Source organism: Haliotis rubra, unplaced genomic scaffold (genome assembly GCF_003918875.1).
Source record: "Haliotis rubra isolate DU_JTF1 unplaced genomic scaffold, ASM391887v1 Scf241, whole genome shotgun sequence".
Taxonomy (NCBI): Eukaryota; Metazoa; Mollusca; class Gastropoda; order Lepetellida; family Haliotidae; genus Haliotis; species Haliotis rubra.
Genome location: NW_025766459.1, coordinates 1,052,640 through 1,070,820, shown reverse-complemented (window position 1 = coordinate 1,070,820; position 18,181 = coordinate 1,052,640). Strand labels below are relative to the sequence as shown.

The following is an 18,181-nucleotide window of genomic DNA, read 5'->3' as shown; positions in this document are numbered from 1 at the left end:
TCGGACCCTCACTCTTTCTCTTCCTCAGTTGCAGATCTTTCCGAAAATCCTGTGTACATTTGTTTCATTCTATTTATGATGAGATATCTGATTTACCTTTAGAAAAACGGAGGCCAATTAAACAAACAACTGAATCTTTTTCCAAAAATGAAATTAATTTATTAAATGACATTATTTCTATGAAACTCTCTGCGGACTGTTCGTTAAATGAAGTGAATTGTTGTGTCTATGCTGCCGCTCGAACCTTGGAGGAACTTCACAGTTATCAAAGAAAAAACATCCAATACTAAGAACAATACACACAAAGAAAAACCTGTTTCAAGTGAAATTAACAGAAACTAGAAAATACGTTTCCTGGATAGAGCTTTGCCTGAAGTAAGATCATCAGGGAGTCCAATGTCTAAACGTCAAAAGTCAATTTGGAGAAAATTAAAATTACAGTACAAGACAACCAAAGAAAAGGTCCCTCTCCAAATTGCCGATTCCCTTAAGGCAAAAGTAAAGGTTTGGACAGAAAGAAAAAAAAATGGGAAAAGAAAAATAAATTCATCAAACAAAATAGACGTATTAGAAATAATGAAAAACACTTTTACAGGCAACTTAAAACAAATGGTGATGGTGAGCATGATAAGCGGCCTCCCATGGATGCCAATGAGAGGTTCTGGAAACAGTTGTGGTCTGTAACTGTAACCTTGAGGCACCATGGGTCCGTGATTATGACCATGCAGTGCATGAGAAAGTAACTAGGTCGTTTGCATGCTACATCTCACCAGATTGCCTGAAAAGTGTTATAAAAAAGTCCAAATCTAATACAGCTCCAGGGCCAGATGACATTCGAAACCGGTACTGGAAACTATTTCCCTGTGTCCAAACACCATTACTTCCCTGTTTCAATTCTCTCGTGGACACAGGTGATTTTCCTCCATGGTTCTGCAAAGGTCGCACAATACTCCTTCCCAAAAAAGGAGACTTGACTGATCCCAGAAACTTCCGCCCTATCACATGTTTGAATACACAATACAAATTATTCACAGGGTGTTTGACAAACCTCGTGTCATCATACTGCTCTGCTAATAATATAATTTACAGAGAGCAGAAGGGAGCAAGAAAGGGATGTTGGGGGTGCAAGGATCAACTTCTTGTACAGAAAATGATTTTGGAAGAGGCTAAAACATATCACCGCAACCTCTCTATGTGCTGGATTGATTACAAAAAATCATACGACTCTGTCCCTCACGAATGGATTCTGAAGTCTCTTTGTTGTATTGACCTCCCGGAGCGACTACTTGATTTACTCAAGTCTTTAATGAGTTGCTGGTCGACTCAACTTGAGATGTACTCGCAAGGGCAGGTCCAGACTTCGGAATCTATTCCAATCAGAAGGGGAATTTTCCAGGGGGACTCCTTCAGCCCTTTGCTTTTTTGTTTGTCTCTAAATCCTTTGAGCTTTCTGCTCAATAGAGAGGAGGGTTACCATCCCAGACCTCCTCAGCACAGATCCCCAACACCGCTTACTCATCTCCTTTATATGGATGATATTGAGCTCCTTGCCAAAGGAGATACCAATTTGAAAGAACAGGTTCTCCTTGTCGAGCCCTTTTCTAATGATATTGGCATGACATTTGGGCTTGACAAATGTATCACTCTTCATCTGAAACGTGGGAAGGTAGTTAATGATGGATCGGTCAAGTTACAAGGGGGAGGAGTTATTGAGCATCTTGTGGAAAATCAGGCCTACACCTATCTTGGAGACAAGCTCCAGAATGCCCAGATTCAAGAGAAACTTCGGGCCGAGTATAAATCTCGCTTAAAGAAACTCTGGAGCTCAGAGCGAAATGCTCGAAACAAGATCAAAGCCACCAATACCTTTGATGTGCCAGTCCTCTCCTATTCCTTTGGAGTAGTTGATTGGACAAAATAAGACATCCAGAGTCTTGACCGCCTGACCAGAAGGATCATGTCTGATAACAGAGCCCACCACCCTCGTTCCTCTCTTAATCGTTTGTATATGGGGTTTGATTAATGTGGAGGCTCTTCATGATAGAATCTTATGGTGTACTTTTGCACATATTTATTTGTCGGATGATCCTCTGGTGATGCATGTCAAGACTCATGATGAAAGCAAGGAATTCCAAAGCTTTTTTAAGTGTGCCAAAGTTATTGGACACAATCTAAAATTTCAGGTTGATTTTGTTGATGGCGTTGTACTGCTGGACGGTACAGCGATGGGAGTAAACCAGGTGAAGTCTGCCCAGAGTAGGTCTTTTGTGAAGAAGCTTTCTGAGAAGCCATTGCATCGTGTGTACATGCAGTGTGTGTAACAGAATAGCAATCCAACCGACTCCTTAGCCTGGATAAAGTCGGCTGGTCTTAAATGTGAAACTGGGGGTGCTGCTCAGGAACAGTCACTTCCCACTCGTAATCGCCAAAATGTGATTCTTAAAGAAAATATCAGTATGAAATGTCGACTCTGTAATGAATTCACAGAGACTGTCCAACACCTTGTAAGTGGATGCCCTTCTTTGGCACAAACAGCATATCTTAAACGACATGATGGCATGGCTCGTTGCTTTTACTACCGTCTCCGCCATGCCTGTGGCTTTGACTCCGAGGTCCATCCATGGTACGACCCTGAACATGTCCAGGGCGTCATGGAAAATGATGCTTTCAAACTTCTGTGGAACAGGCCCATATACAGCCTCAGAAGAATTCCAGCCAACAAACCTGATCTTGTCCTTTTTGATAAAGCCAATGAATTTATTTATATCATTGAATTTTCTGTCCCTTTTGACAGCAAGTGATTGACAAGATTCACCCAAAGCATGATAAATATGCGGACCTCGCCTTTGAAATGTCTCGCTTGCATCCCATGTACACTGTCGTCAGGCTCCCCATTGTTCTCGGTGCCCTTGGTTTGGTACCTCTTGATCTCTTGGCGCAGATCAGGAGAGTGCCCGGGTTCTGACACTCTGGGTAATGCAGAAGGCTGCAGTGTTGGGGAGCTTTCATATTCTCCGGAAAGTTCTTGGTGGGTTTGACTAGGCAGTGTTTCCTGGGAGAAGTTCCATTCGCTGTCTGGGCTGTGTGTAGCGGGGGCTTGGGCCCTGAGCTGATGATGAGCCTTACCAGCCTGACTGTGCCAGGATCACCCGAACCCTCTCTGCTGCATTTTATCAAAGCTCAAAGCGCATAAATAGCCACCTGAATTGTTGGAAAAAGGTCTGAATCTTTGACATTCGAGTTCTTCCTGATTATGCATAATTAAAGCTTACTTGATGTGTAAATGTCGTCTTGGTATATAACAGAATTGTTATTTTTAGTCAAAACTTAATTTAATTGTGTAGTTTGAGCAGGAGGGGAATAGTTATTTTGGGTAAAATTCAGTCCCATCACATTTTCATCAACATATTCTTTCATAAAGAATAGAAAAGGTTATGGTATTTGTAAAACTGTCAGTGGATAAAGCTTCTTTAAGTGCAGGTTGATTAAATTGATGGCTATACCCTAACTTTTCTGTAGCATCACATATTATTTTCAAAATAGGGTGGTGCTTAATTAATGCACAGGTGTATATTTTTTTCTAGATTCAGAAAACGGATGTGCTGTTTTGAAAGCTTCACTTGTTCGTATAGATAATTCAGAAACCTCGAAGCAGAATGTCGTTTGTTCAGATCTTTACACACATAGGTATCATTGCGAGCACATGATCTGACCTTACACATACGATATCTTTCAATAACATTTGCAAATGTATTGTTACATATAGAGATGGTTTCCTAACGTCAGACCCCGAGGGCTCACAATGCAGACTGACCCCGCCAGGTCTAATACACTTCCGGGTCAAGTGCTACATCATTGAATCAGCTGATAGTTTGTGTATTCTGTCACACAACTCCATGATTCAAGCATCTCGTGTTGAGGAAGCGGATGGATGACAATGAGTCGTAAATAGCGCATCCTCGGACACTGTGACACTGTGACACCGAGTACAACGTCTGTTTCCAGCATTACCAAACACAAACTGTGACAGTCTAAGTCATTTGGAACTTCATCGTGACACGATTGTTATCTCAACCACTAAAAGTTTCCCACTCGATTACCAATGTTAGTTGTGAAGAGTTTTGTCTCCGAGACGTGCCAGGATCCAATGGTTTCCAAGAAACGCCCTGACTATGAGCCTGTGTTTGTCATGAGATCTTCGTCAGCTTTGTTACAATAATATACTCATGGAAACGAAGAAGGGAACATATGAAAGTACAAGTGTTCCTTTATTCTTTTCCAGGTTTCTTCACAAGGTATGTCTTGCCCTGTGGGTGAAATTCTGGAAATAAGTAATGGAACAATTGTACTTTCATGCGATCCCTTATTCTTTCCCACAAGTATATATGAAGTCTACAAATGGTCTGGGTCACTTGGGGCATGAGATAACTGAAATACCCATCATGGCGACGTTCAACCAACTTGTCCTCGGTTGTTATAAGTATTATCTTCAATATATCTGAAGTCACAACCGATTGTAGGACTCGATATCGCCCGCGTTAGTATTACTAGACAGCAGATTGTTACAAGGGTCAGGGTTCATGAAGGTCCTAAGGTTTGTCAGTTGCTACATCGACTGGGGTGACTTGCCAGCTTCAAGCCTTATGCAACTCCGACACATGAACTTACAGACGTTTTGGCTAGGCTAGTGCAGACCAATTTCTTAACAAAAATCTGCAATAGTTAGGTACTGTAGTTCTTACGCTTTGGTACGCACTTACAATAGTTGTTGCACAAATACCATAGAAAACCCTATGTTTTAACACACTCTTAATTACAATAGCTGTTGCACAAATACCATAACAAACCCCTTTATTTTAAACTCACATTTACAATATTTGTTGCACAAATACCATAGCAACCCTATACTTTAATAAACACACATTAACAATAGTTGTTGCACAAATACCATAGCAACCCCTATACTTTAACACACACTTACAGTAGTTGTTGCACAAGTATCAAAACAACCTCTATACTTTAACATGCACTTACAATAGTTGTTGCACAAACACCATAGCAACCCCTATACTTTAAAACACTTACAGTAGTTGTTGCACAAATACCATAGCAACCTCTATGCTTTAACACACTCTTAATTACAATAGCTGTTGCACAAATACTATAGCAACCCCTATACTTTAAAACACACTTACAATAGTTGTTGCACATTTACCATAGCAAGCCCTCTACTTTAACACAGACAGGATCCCCCTGTACACGGTTCAACTTCAAATATGTACCTCTCACAATTCAGGTGTTATGAAACATACAGATACATCATGGCTGTATAGAGAGAGGTGATACAGCTGTATAGCGAGGTGATACAGCTGTGAGAACCTGAGGGTTGTGGGTCATCATCTGCTGAAGTCCACTTTGTTTACACGTATTGGCTGTTATTGTAACCGAGATAGTATAGGTGGAGATATACGAGTCCAGGGACACACCGGCTACTGGATGAGAATGTTAATACCTTAGTCTACGTACACACCCAGAAACAATACGTAATTCAGTACAGACAAGTGAGATTTTAAAATAGGTATTGCATCGTTCAGATTAAATTATAACTCAATTAACTGCAATTCGGTCTCTAATTGAAACATACAAATAAATACATACAATAAAGATACAGACGTGTTAATGCGATACACAGGTCAGGTTCTATCGATGTAGTTAGTACATAGTGTCACTTAAACACTGTATGTTAATGCATTGTACAATGCATCATAAGTATCAATATTTACGTGAGGTAAATAATTTAATAATGGGGTAAGCGTCACGTTCGTGTCACAATATATCATTACTAAACTAAATCTTCAAGTAATGTAAAGCTAATTATAATGCGAAGTATGTAAGTGTAAGAATGTGAAACTCGTGAGATGCTGGATTACATGTTATGTGTGTAATGTATGAATGTTTGATGAGTGAATGAGTGAATATATGAATTAATCCGAGTTTTAGCATTGAACATAGTTTTAATATGTTTCAAATTATTCAGCAGTACCATAACGGATCTCTGATTTGATTGGTTTGTAAAATATGTAGATCTTTTCTATATTGCTCACATGCCATAAATCTGTTTTACACCGATGACAGTGTATCTGTAGCCTTGAACAGACGGTTTTCAAATATTTCGTTTCTGGTGTAATAGTTAGTTTTACGGCAATTCTATATTAGCGGTAAGCAAGAAGTCATATCTAGGGAGTTACATACCCTTTGTGTACAAAGTCACATGACTACAGTCACATGCTTCAAAATGGCGGACGCCAGAAGTTGTTTGGTAACTCTGTTCCTGCTATGTGTGTGTGTAAATGCACAATATCAGCCAAACTGGGCTTCGATAGATTCCAGGCCCCTGCCAGCGTGGTATGATGAGGCTAAACTGGGAATCTTTATTCACTGGGGTGTTTTCTCCGTGCCCAGTTTCTCGTCGGAATGGTTCTGGTGGAATTGGAAGGGTGGTCAGAGTACCCCGGGTGTGAGGTTCTTCATGCAGGAGAACTACCGGCCCGGTTTCACGTATGCAGATTTCGCTGCTATGTTCACAGCGGAATTCTTCAACGCCGACGACTGGGCTGACACATTTGCAGCATCAGGCGCACAGTAAGCGAGAAACACTGATAATATCCCACTGGGGATACTACTAACAAATAATTATAGCCTATATCTAGCCCATGTATCCCGTTGTCAGGGGTTTAATATCATTTAAAGTTTTTATTTTACAAACCTTGAGTGATAAAGGATCATCATTATAGTCTGTCTAGTTCTTATGAATAAACTCGTATTCCAGCCAAGGACGAGCACACCTGGCATTGGGATAGTTCAAAGTCGTTATATGCTGGACTATAGTCTGTCATGCCACGACAGATTAACTATTGTAATCTGAAAGAATCCTTAAATTGATTTTAGTAAGATCATGTCAGTTCCGTGTGGTTTCATGTGTTTGGAGTTTTTGTATCCTGGTAGTTTTGTTATTTGCAGATCCTTTTGTTGCTGATCTCTGGTGGTATTGCACTGTAAATAATAATGATCTTACAAATAAATGCAGGTATCAACACATGCTTTAAAAGGCACCACGAAGATATTGCTAGTAGCCTTGCCTTTTTGGGCCATTCAAACTCATCTTCCAAATACTTTTATAATATGTAGGAGTGAGTGAGTATGGTTTTATGCACAGGGGCTTGTATTGCTGAAAATAATACGTCCTGGGGCCTACTGTATTGTATTGTTGAAAATATTGCTGAAAATAATACGTCCTGGGTCCTACTTTCGTTCACTGATATCCATATAGAGTATATAAATATCAGTGAACTTAAGTAGTCCTACTTTGGGTCCTATACTCTGTACTATACTCTATATGGATATCAGTGAACGAAAGTAGGACCCAGGACGTATTATTTTCAGCAATATTTTCAACAATACAAGCCCCAGTGGTTTTAGGCCACTTTTAGCAATATTCCAGCAATTTTCACGGCGGGGGACACCAGAAATGGGCTAAACACATTCTACCCATGTGGGGAATAGAGCCCAGGTTTTAAGTGTGATGAGCAGGTGCTTTAACCATTAGGCTAGCTCACTGCCTCTATAATCATGATAATATATGGTACAGAGTAATCATGGTGATAGTAGTTCCATGGACACAGGCCCCTCATCACAAACTTAGGGCCTCTGATCCAGAGCGATTAATGTTTCCAGCCAACAGTCTAATTATGAAACCTAGCTGCAAACTGGTCAGTCCCTGCTCCCTCGACCGTGACGGACACGGAGACTGGGCTACTGTCCACCTTGGCAGAATTTCTTCCACCTAGTCAGTGGGACATTAGGAAATGTGGATGCCCATCAGATGACGTTTTTTTAAAATATCCCCGGTAGTTGTTGTCTGATTGTAATAAAGTATCCCAGCAGTATAGGCTTTTTCAGATTTTCAAATGTTTGGATGGTATAGTGATTGATCCAATTTGATCCTATTTCTGTGTTTTTTACCTCGATATTTTATCATGTAAAAATATTATGTCTATGATATCAAAAACACACATTTGATATATTTGAATCCATAAACTAAACAACCCCACTTTGCCATTGCAAAAAAATCTGAAGTTTTACTTAGGTACATAGGTATATACAGTTTTTGACTAAGTACACAGCAAATGCTTATATATATATTTCTTATGTAACAATGGAGATCCGTTTGTATCCTCAAAACAGTGTCGGACCATAAGGTTTTTTTCCAGGCAATCAAACTTGCATGCAATACAGCGATTACTATTCTCTTGCTGTAACCCTTGTTTGGTGGTAAACCTACACATGTTGTCATCATTCACTTGATTGTCAGTTAATGAATTTATAACAGGTATAATTAGTGATAACACCACTCAGATTACCCGACAAAGGTTCCCATTTGGCATTTCTTGTGTCTGGAGTATATACACATGTACTTATCTGATGTGGCAAATGTATTGCATCTTATGTACGGTAATATGCGCATGGAAGTGCAGTAAGAGGAATTATCAGCTGAGTTACAAAACAAACATCGATCAAAGGATTAACCGATAACACGCTGATTGATTAATTGCTTTTATCCTGCACAGTGGATTTGTCAAAAGGTAGTGTTTATGTATGTAGATTTACTAATCTATACTGAATACATCCTGTCGTAATGTCTCTTTGTAAAAACAACGTTAATATTTTTATAAAGTCAACATTCCATCAAAATCAGCATTTTTATCAAAGTGAATATTTTTTTTATAAGAAACCAAATTATTCATCAAAGTCTACATAATTTTACAACAAAATCAACATAAGATCATCGAGTAAAAATATTTCATCTTTGTTGATCCGTCTATACTTATACTATCAATTACGCATGAGGGTGGCGCAGCAGAGGTAACAAACCAGTCATGAATTCTGGGATATCATCCGGGTACTCACTGGAGAATAACAAAACAAAAGCAACAACCAGTCCACGGAAATTGCTCTGGATCAGTGGTCCTTTAACTTCAAATGTTTGACAAGAACATTTCAGCATAAATTTGCTGGGTGTACATGGTGTACCATCATGGTGTAATCACCGTGATTGTTGCTTCTGTTGTGTCATAACTGTTTGCTGAACTTGTCTAAGTTAACTGACCACAACAGACATGATAATTTGTGAGAAGCTCTGTCTAAACGTAGGGTTAATTAAAACCTTTGTTATCAAAGCACCTGTGTGTCAAAATTTGATGCATCAAACTTATGTTTGTTTTAAATTAAAAGCTTGGTCCCTTTGTATTCTTCCTTTATTTATGGATTTGTTGGTTCCGTCAGACTTTGGATAACTCAGCCTCAAGGTCCATTCAATTTTGACACAACAGAACGTGACTCTAGTGTAGTGAATTAGGGATGATTATATACATGCACTCCAATACGTCCTGATAGATATGTTTCTCTTTGCTGAGTTTATCAAAACACATGTCAGAAATGTTTTTCTTATTTTATTGTTTTAAAACCGATATGGCAGATACATGAAACTGATGCATGAATATTTTAAAATTGAATCCCTGTTCAGTCTTGAAATATGTTACTGAGAGATATACATTTGACAGGCATGATAACTAGTGTCTAATGTCGCCTTTATGTGAACCACTTTATATATTCTTGAAAGAACTAGAACTGTAAAGAACTAGATCAACCAGTGCCATGGGCTAATTGAAATTCCTGTCCTTGAACGCTGCTGAAAATAGCTTTTTGTACAAAATGGAGTCCAGTCCATTTATTGTTTTGTGATGAAGGGATTAAGGGAAATTAGATGATCCAGGTAACATCAAGGATACAAAACTACCAGGTTACGATATATCACAATGGATATGAAAGTAGTGGGTTTCAAATTTCCTTGTTGCCATAGAATCTGATGATAGGTTGATTTGACGTGTACTGACCCCCACGTCTAAAACAGCAGATTATATAACAGAGAACAAGAGTTGAGGACTTAATATTTAATTATTGAATCTGTTGAATGCAGTGTTAGAATACATCTGTAATATGGCTTACTCAGTAAATAATGCCTTGGAAATATTTTTTGAGAAAAAGTAAGTTAACCGCATAAAGTAAAATTGGAAGCTAAAGGTCTCTCTACTCTCATGGTCTGTGTGATCTCAATACCAAACCAGTTTTTTGTACCACACCATTTCTAGTATATTTGTGTTTTGTTCATGATAAGCATTTTCATCTATGATAACATGCACTTTGACTGAGTACTGTTGTACTAAAATGAATTGTGAGCATGACGCACAATCACTGTTCCATTTCAGGTACATAGTATTTACAAGCAAGCATCATGAAGGCTTCTGTAACTGGCCTTCAAAGGCATCATTTAACTGGAACTCTATGGATGTTGGCCCCAAGAGAGATATTGTTGGTATGTATTTAGACTGAACATCAACATGCAACAAACTTGAGGTTTTGTGTGGTTGCTTTGTTAGCAGTAGTGTATATGCCATCAAACATGGTCTGTGTACATGGCCAACCAAACAGTCAGTAATCAAATTCACTACATTATTAGAAAGAAACAGTCACTGTTGAAGACATGTCAAGTGGGAAATGGATTGAATTTCACAAACAAATATAGTCAAACATTGTCAAATTATGTTGTTGAATGGGATGTTTTCATGGTGAACAATGCATCAGATATTTTGGGAACTGTTATTTGATTTCCAGAAAGGTAACCTTGCAGCTTATTCATTGTTGACATAGTGATCAGTGTGGCTGAACTTGTAAAATATGTGGAATAAACTAGGAGAAAATTCTTACCTATTTCATATCCAATTATTATCATCATACATTTGAAGTCTGAAATATCGGTCCATTCACATAGCTTGTTGGCAGTGTATTGGAGATGAGGAGATATTGAGCGGTCTGTATTAAAATAAAATAACCTCAAGCTCACGAGGGACCTTCTACCATTTCAGTCACTGAGTACTGATATAGTAATGTACGTAGTCAGTGGACCACGTTTTCTGAAGATTTGATGCAGTGTTACTCCCTGTTATGGACTGTGTAAATTTGTGTCATTTAGAACATTGTAAGACTGATATTTGTGTATCCAGGTGAACTTGCAACAGCCATCCGAAACAAGACCAAGCTGCACTTTGGTCTGTACCACTCCATGTTTGAATGGTTTCACCCCCTCTACCTCAGCGACAAGGCAAACAACTTCACCACACAGGACTTTGTTAAGGTAAGCTTCAGCAACTACTTTCTAGGGGTGAAACGGTATACCGCTGTATTACCGCTGTATTAGTAGAACTGTGGTATTTTGCCTACGGTTCGGTATACCGCTGTATTACCGCTGTATTAGTAGAACTGTGGTATTTTGCCTATGGTTCGCTATACCGCTGTATTACTGCTGTATTAGTAGCACTGTGGTATTTTGCCTATGGTTCGGTATACCGCTGTATTACCGCTGTATTAGTAGCACTGTGGTATTTTGCCTATGGTTCGGTATACCGCTGTATTACCGCTGTATTAGTAGAACTGTGGTATTTTGCCTATGGTTCGAATACCGCTGTATTACCACTGTATTAGTAGAACTGTGGTATTTTGCCTATGGTTCGGTATATCGCTGTATTACCGCTGTATTAGTAGAACTGTGGTATTTTGCCTATGGTTCGGAATACCGCTGTATTACCGCTGTATTAGTAGAACTGTGGTATTTTGCCTATGGTTCGGTATACCGCTGTATTACCGCTGTATTAGTAGAACTGTGGTATTTTGCCTACGGTTCGGTATACCCGGTAAAAACTGTCTAAAACTCGAATCGTTTTGTCAAAATCTATCAATTCTTTGCCATATGTCAATTTTCTGCATTATGATCATTTCTCATATACCGAACCGAACTGAACCGAACCAAAGGTCTTGTACCGCAATACGTACCGTACCGTGGTAAGATCGTACCGTTTCACCCCTACTACTTTCTCACCTCATAGAAATAACACACTGCTGCAAAACTGTTGTTATTATTTGATGGGAAAATCATGACAGGGTCATGTTTGAAGCTGTGGGCTTTGACCTTTCTTCACAGTGCATGTGTGAAGCCATTTCTGGTGTCCCCCGCCGTGATGTTGCTGGAATGTTGCTAAAAGTGGCGTAAAACCAAACTCAGTCAGTCAGTCCTCATAGTGCTGAAAGAGTTATTTCCCTTTACCAACTGTTGCCCAATCATCAGTGTCCAACTTAATTGTGCATATACTTCATTCAGTGTGGTGAAATATTGCTAGTGCTGGGAATGTCTGCTGTCACCATGCACCCAGGTAATATTTTCCACCACAAGTGCAAGGCAGCAATGTTATGTTCTGTAAATTCCCTGAATTGAGTATATCAGGTGACATCTTTGAGTGGCATTTTTAGAAGTTGGTGAATCTGATAAGGACAAATTTTAAGGATGAACAACTTCTTTATTGAGGTGATGTGACGTTTCGATACAGATTCTTGTGTCGTTGTCAAGCATTATTATTATTGGTATTATTGAAATCTTACAATAATGTGTTACTCTACTAACTGTAACAATTTGTAACATCATACAACTTTGATATATTTGAAACCAACACATCTCATCTCAACAATTAAATGGAAACTTAACATCAGACAATCAGTAAACAGTCAAAGGATGTTTGTAAGTACAACTCAATAATGCAACATGTTTTATATCTGGGATCACAGTTGTCAGTAAAGTACAGAATTTGTACCATGTGAGTCCATGACACAATAATGTTGTTTGTAAGTACAACTCAATAATGCAACATGTTTTATATCTGGGATTACAGTTGTCAGTAAAGTACAGATTGTATCATGTGAGTCCATGACACAATAATGTTGTTTGTAAGTACAACTCAATAATGCAACATGTTTTATATCTGGGATTACAGTTGTCAGTAAAGTACAGATTGTACCATGTGAGTCCATGACACAATAATGTTGTTTGTAAGTACAACTCAATAATGGCCAATAGGTTTGTTAAAATATGATTGATTATGACTTTCATATTCCAATAAGCTGTTCAGTAACCCACGCTTGTCACAATATGTGACTAACAGGATCATATGGTCAGATGGCTGATTTGGTGGATGGCCTGGTCTGGAGTTGATTGTGTACAAACTATTGTGAAATACCTGTAATATTGCTGATTGGTGGATTGTCTGGTCTGGAGTTGATTGTGTACAAACTATTGTGAAATACCTGTAATATTGCTGATTGGTGGATTGTCTGGTCTGGAGTTGATTGTGTACAAACTATTGTGAAATACCTGTAATATTGCTGATTGGTGGATGGCCTGGTCTGGAGTTGATTGTGTACAAACTATTGTGAAATACCTGTAATATTGCTGATTGGTGGATTGTCTGGTCTGGAGTTGATTGTGTACAAACTATTGTGAAATACCTGTAATATTGCTGATTGGTGGATGGCCTGGTCTGGAGTTGATTGTGTACCAACTATTGTGAAATACCTGTAATATTGCTGATTGGTGGATGGCCTGGTCTGGAGTTGATTGTGTACAAACTATTGTGAAATACCTGTAATATTGCTGATTGGTGGATGGCCTGGTCTTGAGTTGATTGTGTACAAACTATTGTGAAATACCTGTAATATTGCTGATTGGTGGATTGTCTGGTCTGGAGTTGATTGTGTACAAACTATTGTGAAATACCTGTAATATTGCTGAGTGCAGTGTTAAACAGTAAATGTTGACAGTAGGAGCTACAGTGCGTGAATGTTTCAGGACAAGACCATGCCGGAGCTGTACGAGCTGATCAACACGTACCAGCCGGACGTCATCTGGTCGGACGGAGACTGGGAGGCTCCCGATGTCTACTGGAACTCCACCCAGTTCCTGGCCTGGCTGTACAATGAGAGGTGGGCGACCCGCTAACACTTGTATAGACGGACATGATCCCCTATCTAGATCTTTTACCGTGATTCACTACCTATCTGTCAACACTTGCATAGACGGACATGATCCCCTATCTAGATCTTTTACCGTGATTCACTACCTATCTGTCAACACTTATATAGATGGACATGGTCCTCTATCTAGATCTTTTACCGTGATTCACTACCTATCTGTCAACACTTGTATAGATGGACATGGTCCTCTATCTAGATCTTTTACCGTGATTCACTACCTATCCGCCAACACTTGTATAGATGGACATGGTCCTCTATCTAGATCTTTTACCGTGATTCACTACCTATCTGTCAACACTTGTATAGATGGACATGGTCCTCTATCTAGATCTTTTACCGTGATTCACTACCTATCTGTCAACATTCTTGTATAGACGGACATGGTCCTCTATCTAGATCTTTTTACCGTGATTCACTACCTATCTGTCAACACTTGTATAGATGGACATGGTCCTCTATCTAGATCTTTTACCGTGATTCACTACCTATCTGTCAACACTTGCATAGATGCACATGGTCCTCTATCTAGATCTTTTACCGTGATTCACTACCTATCTGTCAACACTCTGCATAGACGGACATGATCCCCTATCTAGATCTTTTACCGTGATTCACTACCCATCTGTCAACACTTGTATAGATGGACATGGTCCTCTATCTAGATCTTTTACCGTGATTCACTACCTATCTGTCAACACTTGTATAGATGGACATGGTCCTCTATCTAGATCTTTTACCGTGATTCACTACCTATCTGTCAACACTTGTATAGATGGACATGGTCCTCTATCTAGATCTTTTTACCGTGATTCACTACCTATCTGTCAACACTTGTATAGATGGACATGGTCCTCTATCTAGATCTTTACCGTGATTCACTACCTATCTGTCAACACTTGTATAGATGGACATGGTCCTCTATCTAGATCTTTTACCGTGATTCACTACCTATCTGTCAACACTTGTATAGATGGACATGGTCCTCTATCTAGATCTTTACCGTGATTCACTACCTATCTGTCAACACTTGTATAGATGGACATGGTCCTCTATCTAGATCTTTTACCGTGATTCACTACCTATCTGTCAACACTTGTATAGATGGACATGATCCCCTATCTAGATCTTTTACCGTGATTCACTACCTATCTGTCAACACTTGTATAGATGGACATGGTCCTCTATCTAGATCTTTACCGTGATTCACTACCTATCTGTCAACACTTGTATAGATGGACATGGTCCTCTATCTAGATCTTTTACCGTGATTCACTACCTATCTGTCAACAATTGTATAGACGGACATGATCCCCTATCTAGATCTTTTACCGTGATTCACTACCTATCTGTCAACACTTGTATAGATGGACATGGTCCTCTATCTAGATCTTTTACCGTGATTCACTACCTATCTGTCAACACTTGTATAGATGGACATGGTCCCTCTATCTAGATCTTTTACCGTGATTCACTACCTATCTGTCAACACTTGTATAGATGGACATGGTCCTCTATCTAGATCTTTTACCGTGGTTCACTACCTATCTGTCAACACTTGCATAGATGCACATGGTCCTCTATCTAGATCTTTTACCGTGATTCACTACCTATCTGTCAACACTTGCATAGACGGACATGATCCCCTATCTAGATCTTTTTAATTGATTCACTACCTATCTGTCAACACTTGCATAGATGCACATGGTCCTCTATCTAGATCTTTACCGTGATTCACTACCTATCTGTCAACACTTGTATAGATGGACATGGTCCTCTATCTAGATCTTTTACCGTGATTCACTACCTATCTGTCAACACTTGTATAGATGGACATGGTCCTCTATCTAGATCTTTTACCGTGATTCACTACCTATCTGTCAACACTTGTATAGATGGACATGGTCCTCTATCTAGATCTTTTACCATGATTCACTACCTATCTGTCAACAATTGTATAGATGGACATGGTCCTCTATCTAGATCTTTTACCGTGATTCACTACCTATCTGTCAACACTTGTATAGATGGACATGGTCCTCTATCTAGATCTTTACCGTGATTCACTACCAATCTGTCAACACTTGTATAGATGGACATGGTCTTCTATCTAGATCTTTTACCGTGATTCACTACCTATCTGTCAACACTTGTATAGATGGACATGGTCCTCTATCTAGATCTTTTACCGTGATTCACTACCTATCTGTCAACACTTGTATAGATGGACATGGTCCTTCTATCTAGATCTTTTACCGTGATTCACTACCTATCTGTCAACACTTGTATAGATGGACATGGTCCTCTATCTAGATCTTTTACCGTGATTCACTACCTATCTGTCAACACTTGTATAGATGGACATGGTCCTCTATCTAGATCTTTACCGTGATTCACTACCTATCTGTCAACACTTATATAGATGGACATGGTCCTCTATCTAGATCTTTTACCGTGATTCACTACCTATCTGTCAACACTTGCATAGACGGACGGATGCCCTATCTAGATCTTTTACCGTGATTCACTACCTATCTGTCAACACTTGCATAGACGGACATGGTCCTCTATCTAGATCTTTTACCACGATTCACTACCTATCTGTCAACACTTGTATAGATGGACATGGTCCTCTATCTAGATCTTTTACCATGATTCACTACCTATCTGTCAACACTTGTATAGATGGACATGGTCCTCTATCTAGATCTTTTACCGTGATTCACTACCTATCTGTCAACACTTGTATAGATGGACATGATCATCTATCTAGATCTTTTACCGTCATTCACTACCTATCTGTCAACACTTGTATAGATGGACATGGTCCTCTATCTAGATCTTTTACCGTGGTTCACTACCTATCTGTCAACACTTGCATAGATGGACATGGTCCTCTATCTAGATCTTTTACCATGATTCACTACCTATCTGTCAACACTTGTATAGATGGACATGGTCCTCTATCTAGATCTTTTACCGTGATTCACTACCTATCTGTCAACACTTGTATAGATGGACATGGTCCTCTATCTAGATCTTTTACCGTGATTGACTACCTATCTGTCAACACTTGTATAGATGGACATGGTCCTCTATCTAGATCTTTTACCGTGATTCACTACCTATCTGTCAACACTTACTTATATAGATGGACATGGTCCTCTATCTAGATCTTTTACCGTGATTCACTACCTATCTGTCAACACTTGTATAGATGGACATGGTCCTCTATCTAGATCTTTTACCGTGATTCACTACCTATCTGTCAACACTTGTATAGATGGACATGGTCCTCTATCTAGATCTTTTACCGTGGTTCACTACCTATCTGTCAACACTTGCATAGATGCACATGGTCCTCTATCTAGATCTTTTACCGTGATTCACTACCTATCTGTCAACACTTGCATAGACGGACATGATCCCCTATCTAGATCTTTTACCGTGATTCACTACCTATCTGTCAACACTTGCATAGACGGACGTGATGCCCTATCTAGATCTTTTACCGTGATTCACTACCTATCTGTCAACACTTGCATAGACGGACATGGTCCTCTATCTAGATCTTTTACCGTGATTCACTACCTATCTGTCAACAATTGTATAGATGGACATGGTCCTCTATCTAGATCTTTTACCGTGATTCACTACCTATCTGTCAACACTTGTATAGATGGACATGGTCCTCTATCTAGATCTTTTACCGTGATTCACTACCTATCTGTCAACACTTGTATAGATGGACATGATCATCTATCTAGATCTTTTACCGTGATTCACTACCTATCTGTCAACACTTGTATAGATGGACATGGTCCTCTATCTAGATCTTTTACCGTGGTTCACTACCTATCTGTCAACACTTGCATAGATGCACATGGTCCTCTATCTAGATCTTTTACCATGATTCACTACCTATCTGTCAACACTTGTATAGATGGACATGGTCCTCTATCTAGATCTTTTACCGTGATTCACTACCTATCTGTCAACACTTGCATAGACGGACATGGTCCTCTATCTAGATCTTTTACCGTGATTCACTACCTATCTGTCAACAATTGTATAGATGGACATGGTCCTCTATCTAGATCTTTTACCGTGATTCACTACCTATCTGTCAACACTTGTATAGATGGACATGGTCCTCTATCTAGATCTTTTACCGTGATTCACTACCTATCTGTCAACACTTGTATAGATG

General features: G+C 39.3%; 1 protein-coding gene across 1 annotated transcript in view; it reads left to right on the top strand.

The window, feature by feature from the left end:
- The first annotated feature begins 6,276 nt into the window (after window positions 1-6,276).
- LOC124278763 (alpha-L-fucosidase-like) overlaps window positions 6,277-18,181 on the top strand; it is a 31,245-nt gene continuing 19,340 nt past the window's right edge. Inside the window, exons 1-4 of the mRNA XM_046714534.1 lie at window positions 6,277-6,642; window positions 10,326-10,432; window positions 11,121-11,251; window positions 13,790-13,923. Of these exons, the coding sequence (XP_046570490.1) occupies window positions 6,296-6,642; window positions 10,326-10,432; window positions 11,121-11,251; window positions 13,790-13,923 (719 nt within the window). The 5' untranslated portion in view covers window positions 6,277-6,295. The remainder of the gene's footprint in view (window positions 6,643-10,325; window positions 10,433-11,120; window positions 11,252-13,789; window positions 13,924-18,181) is intronic.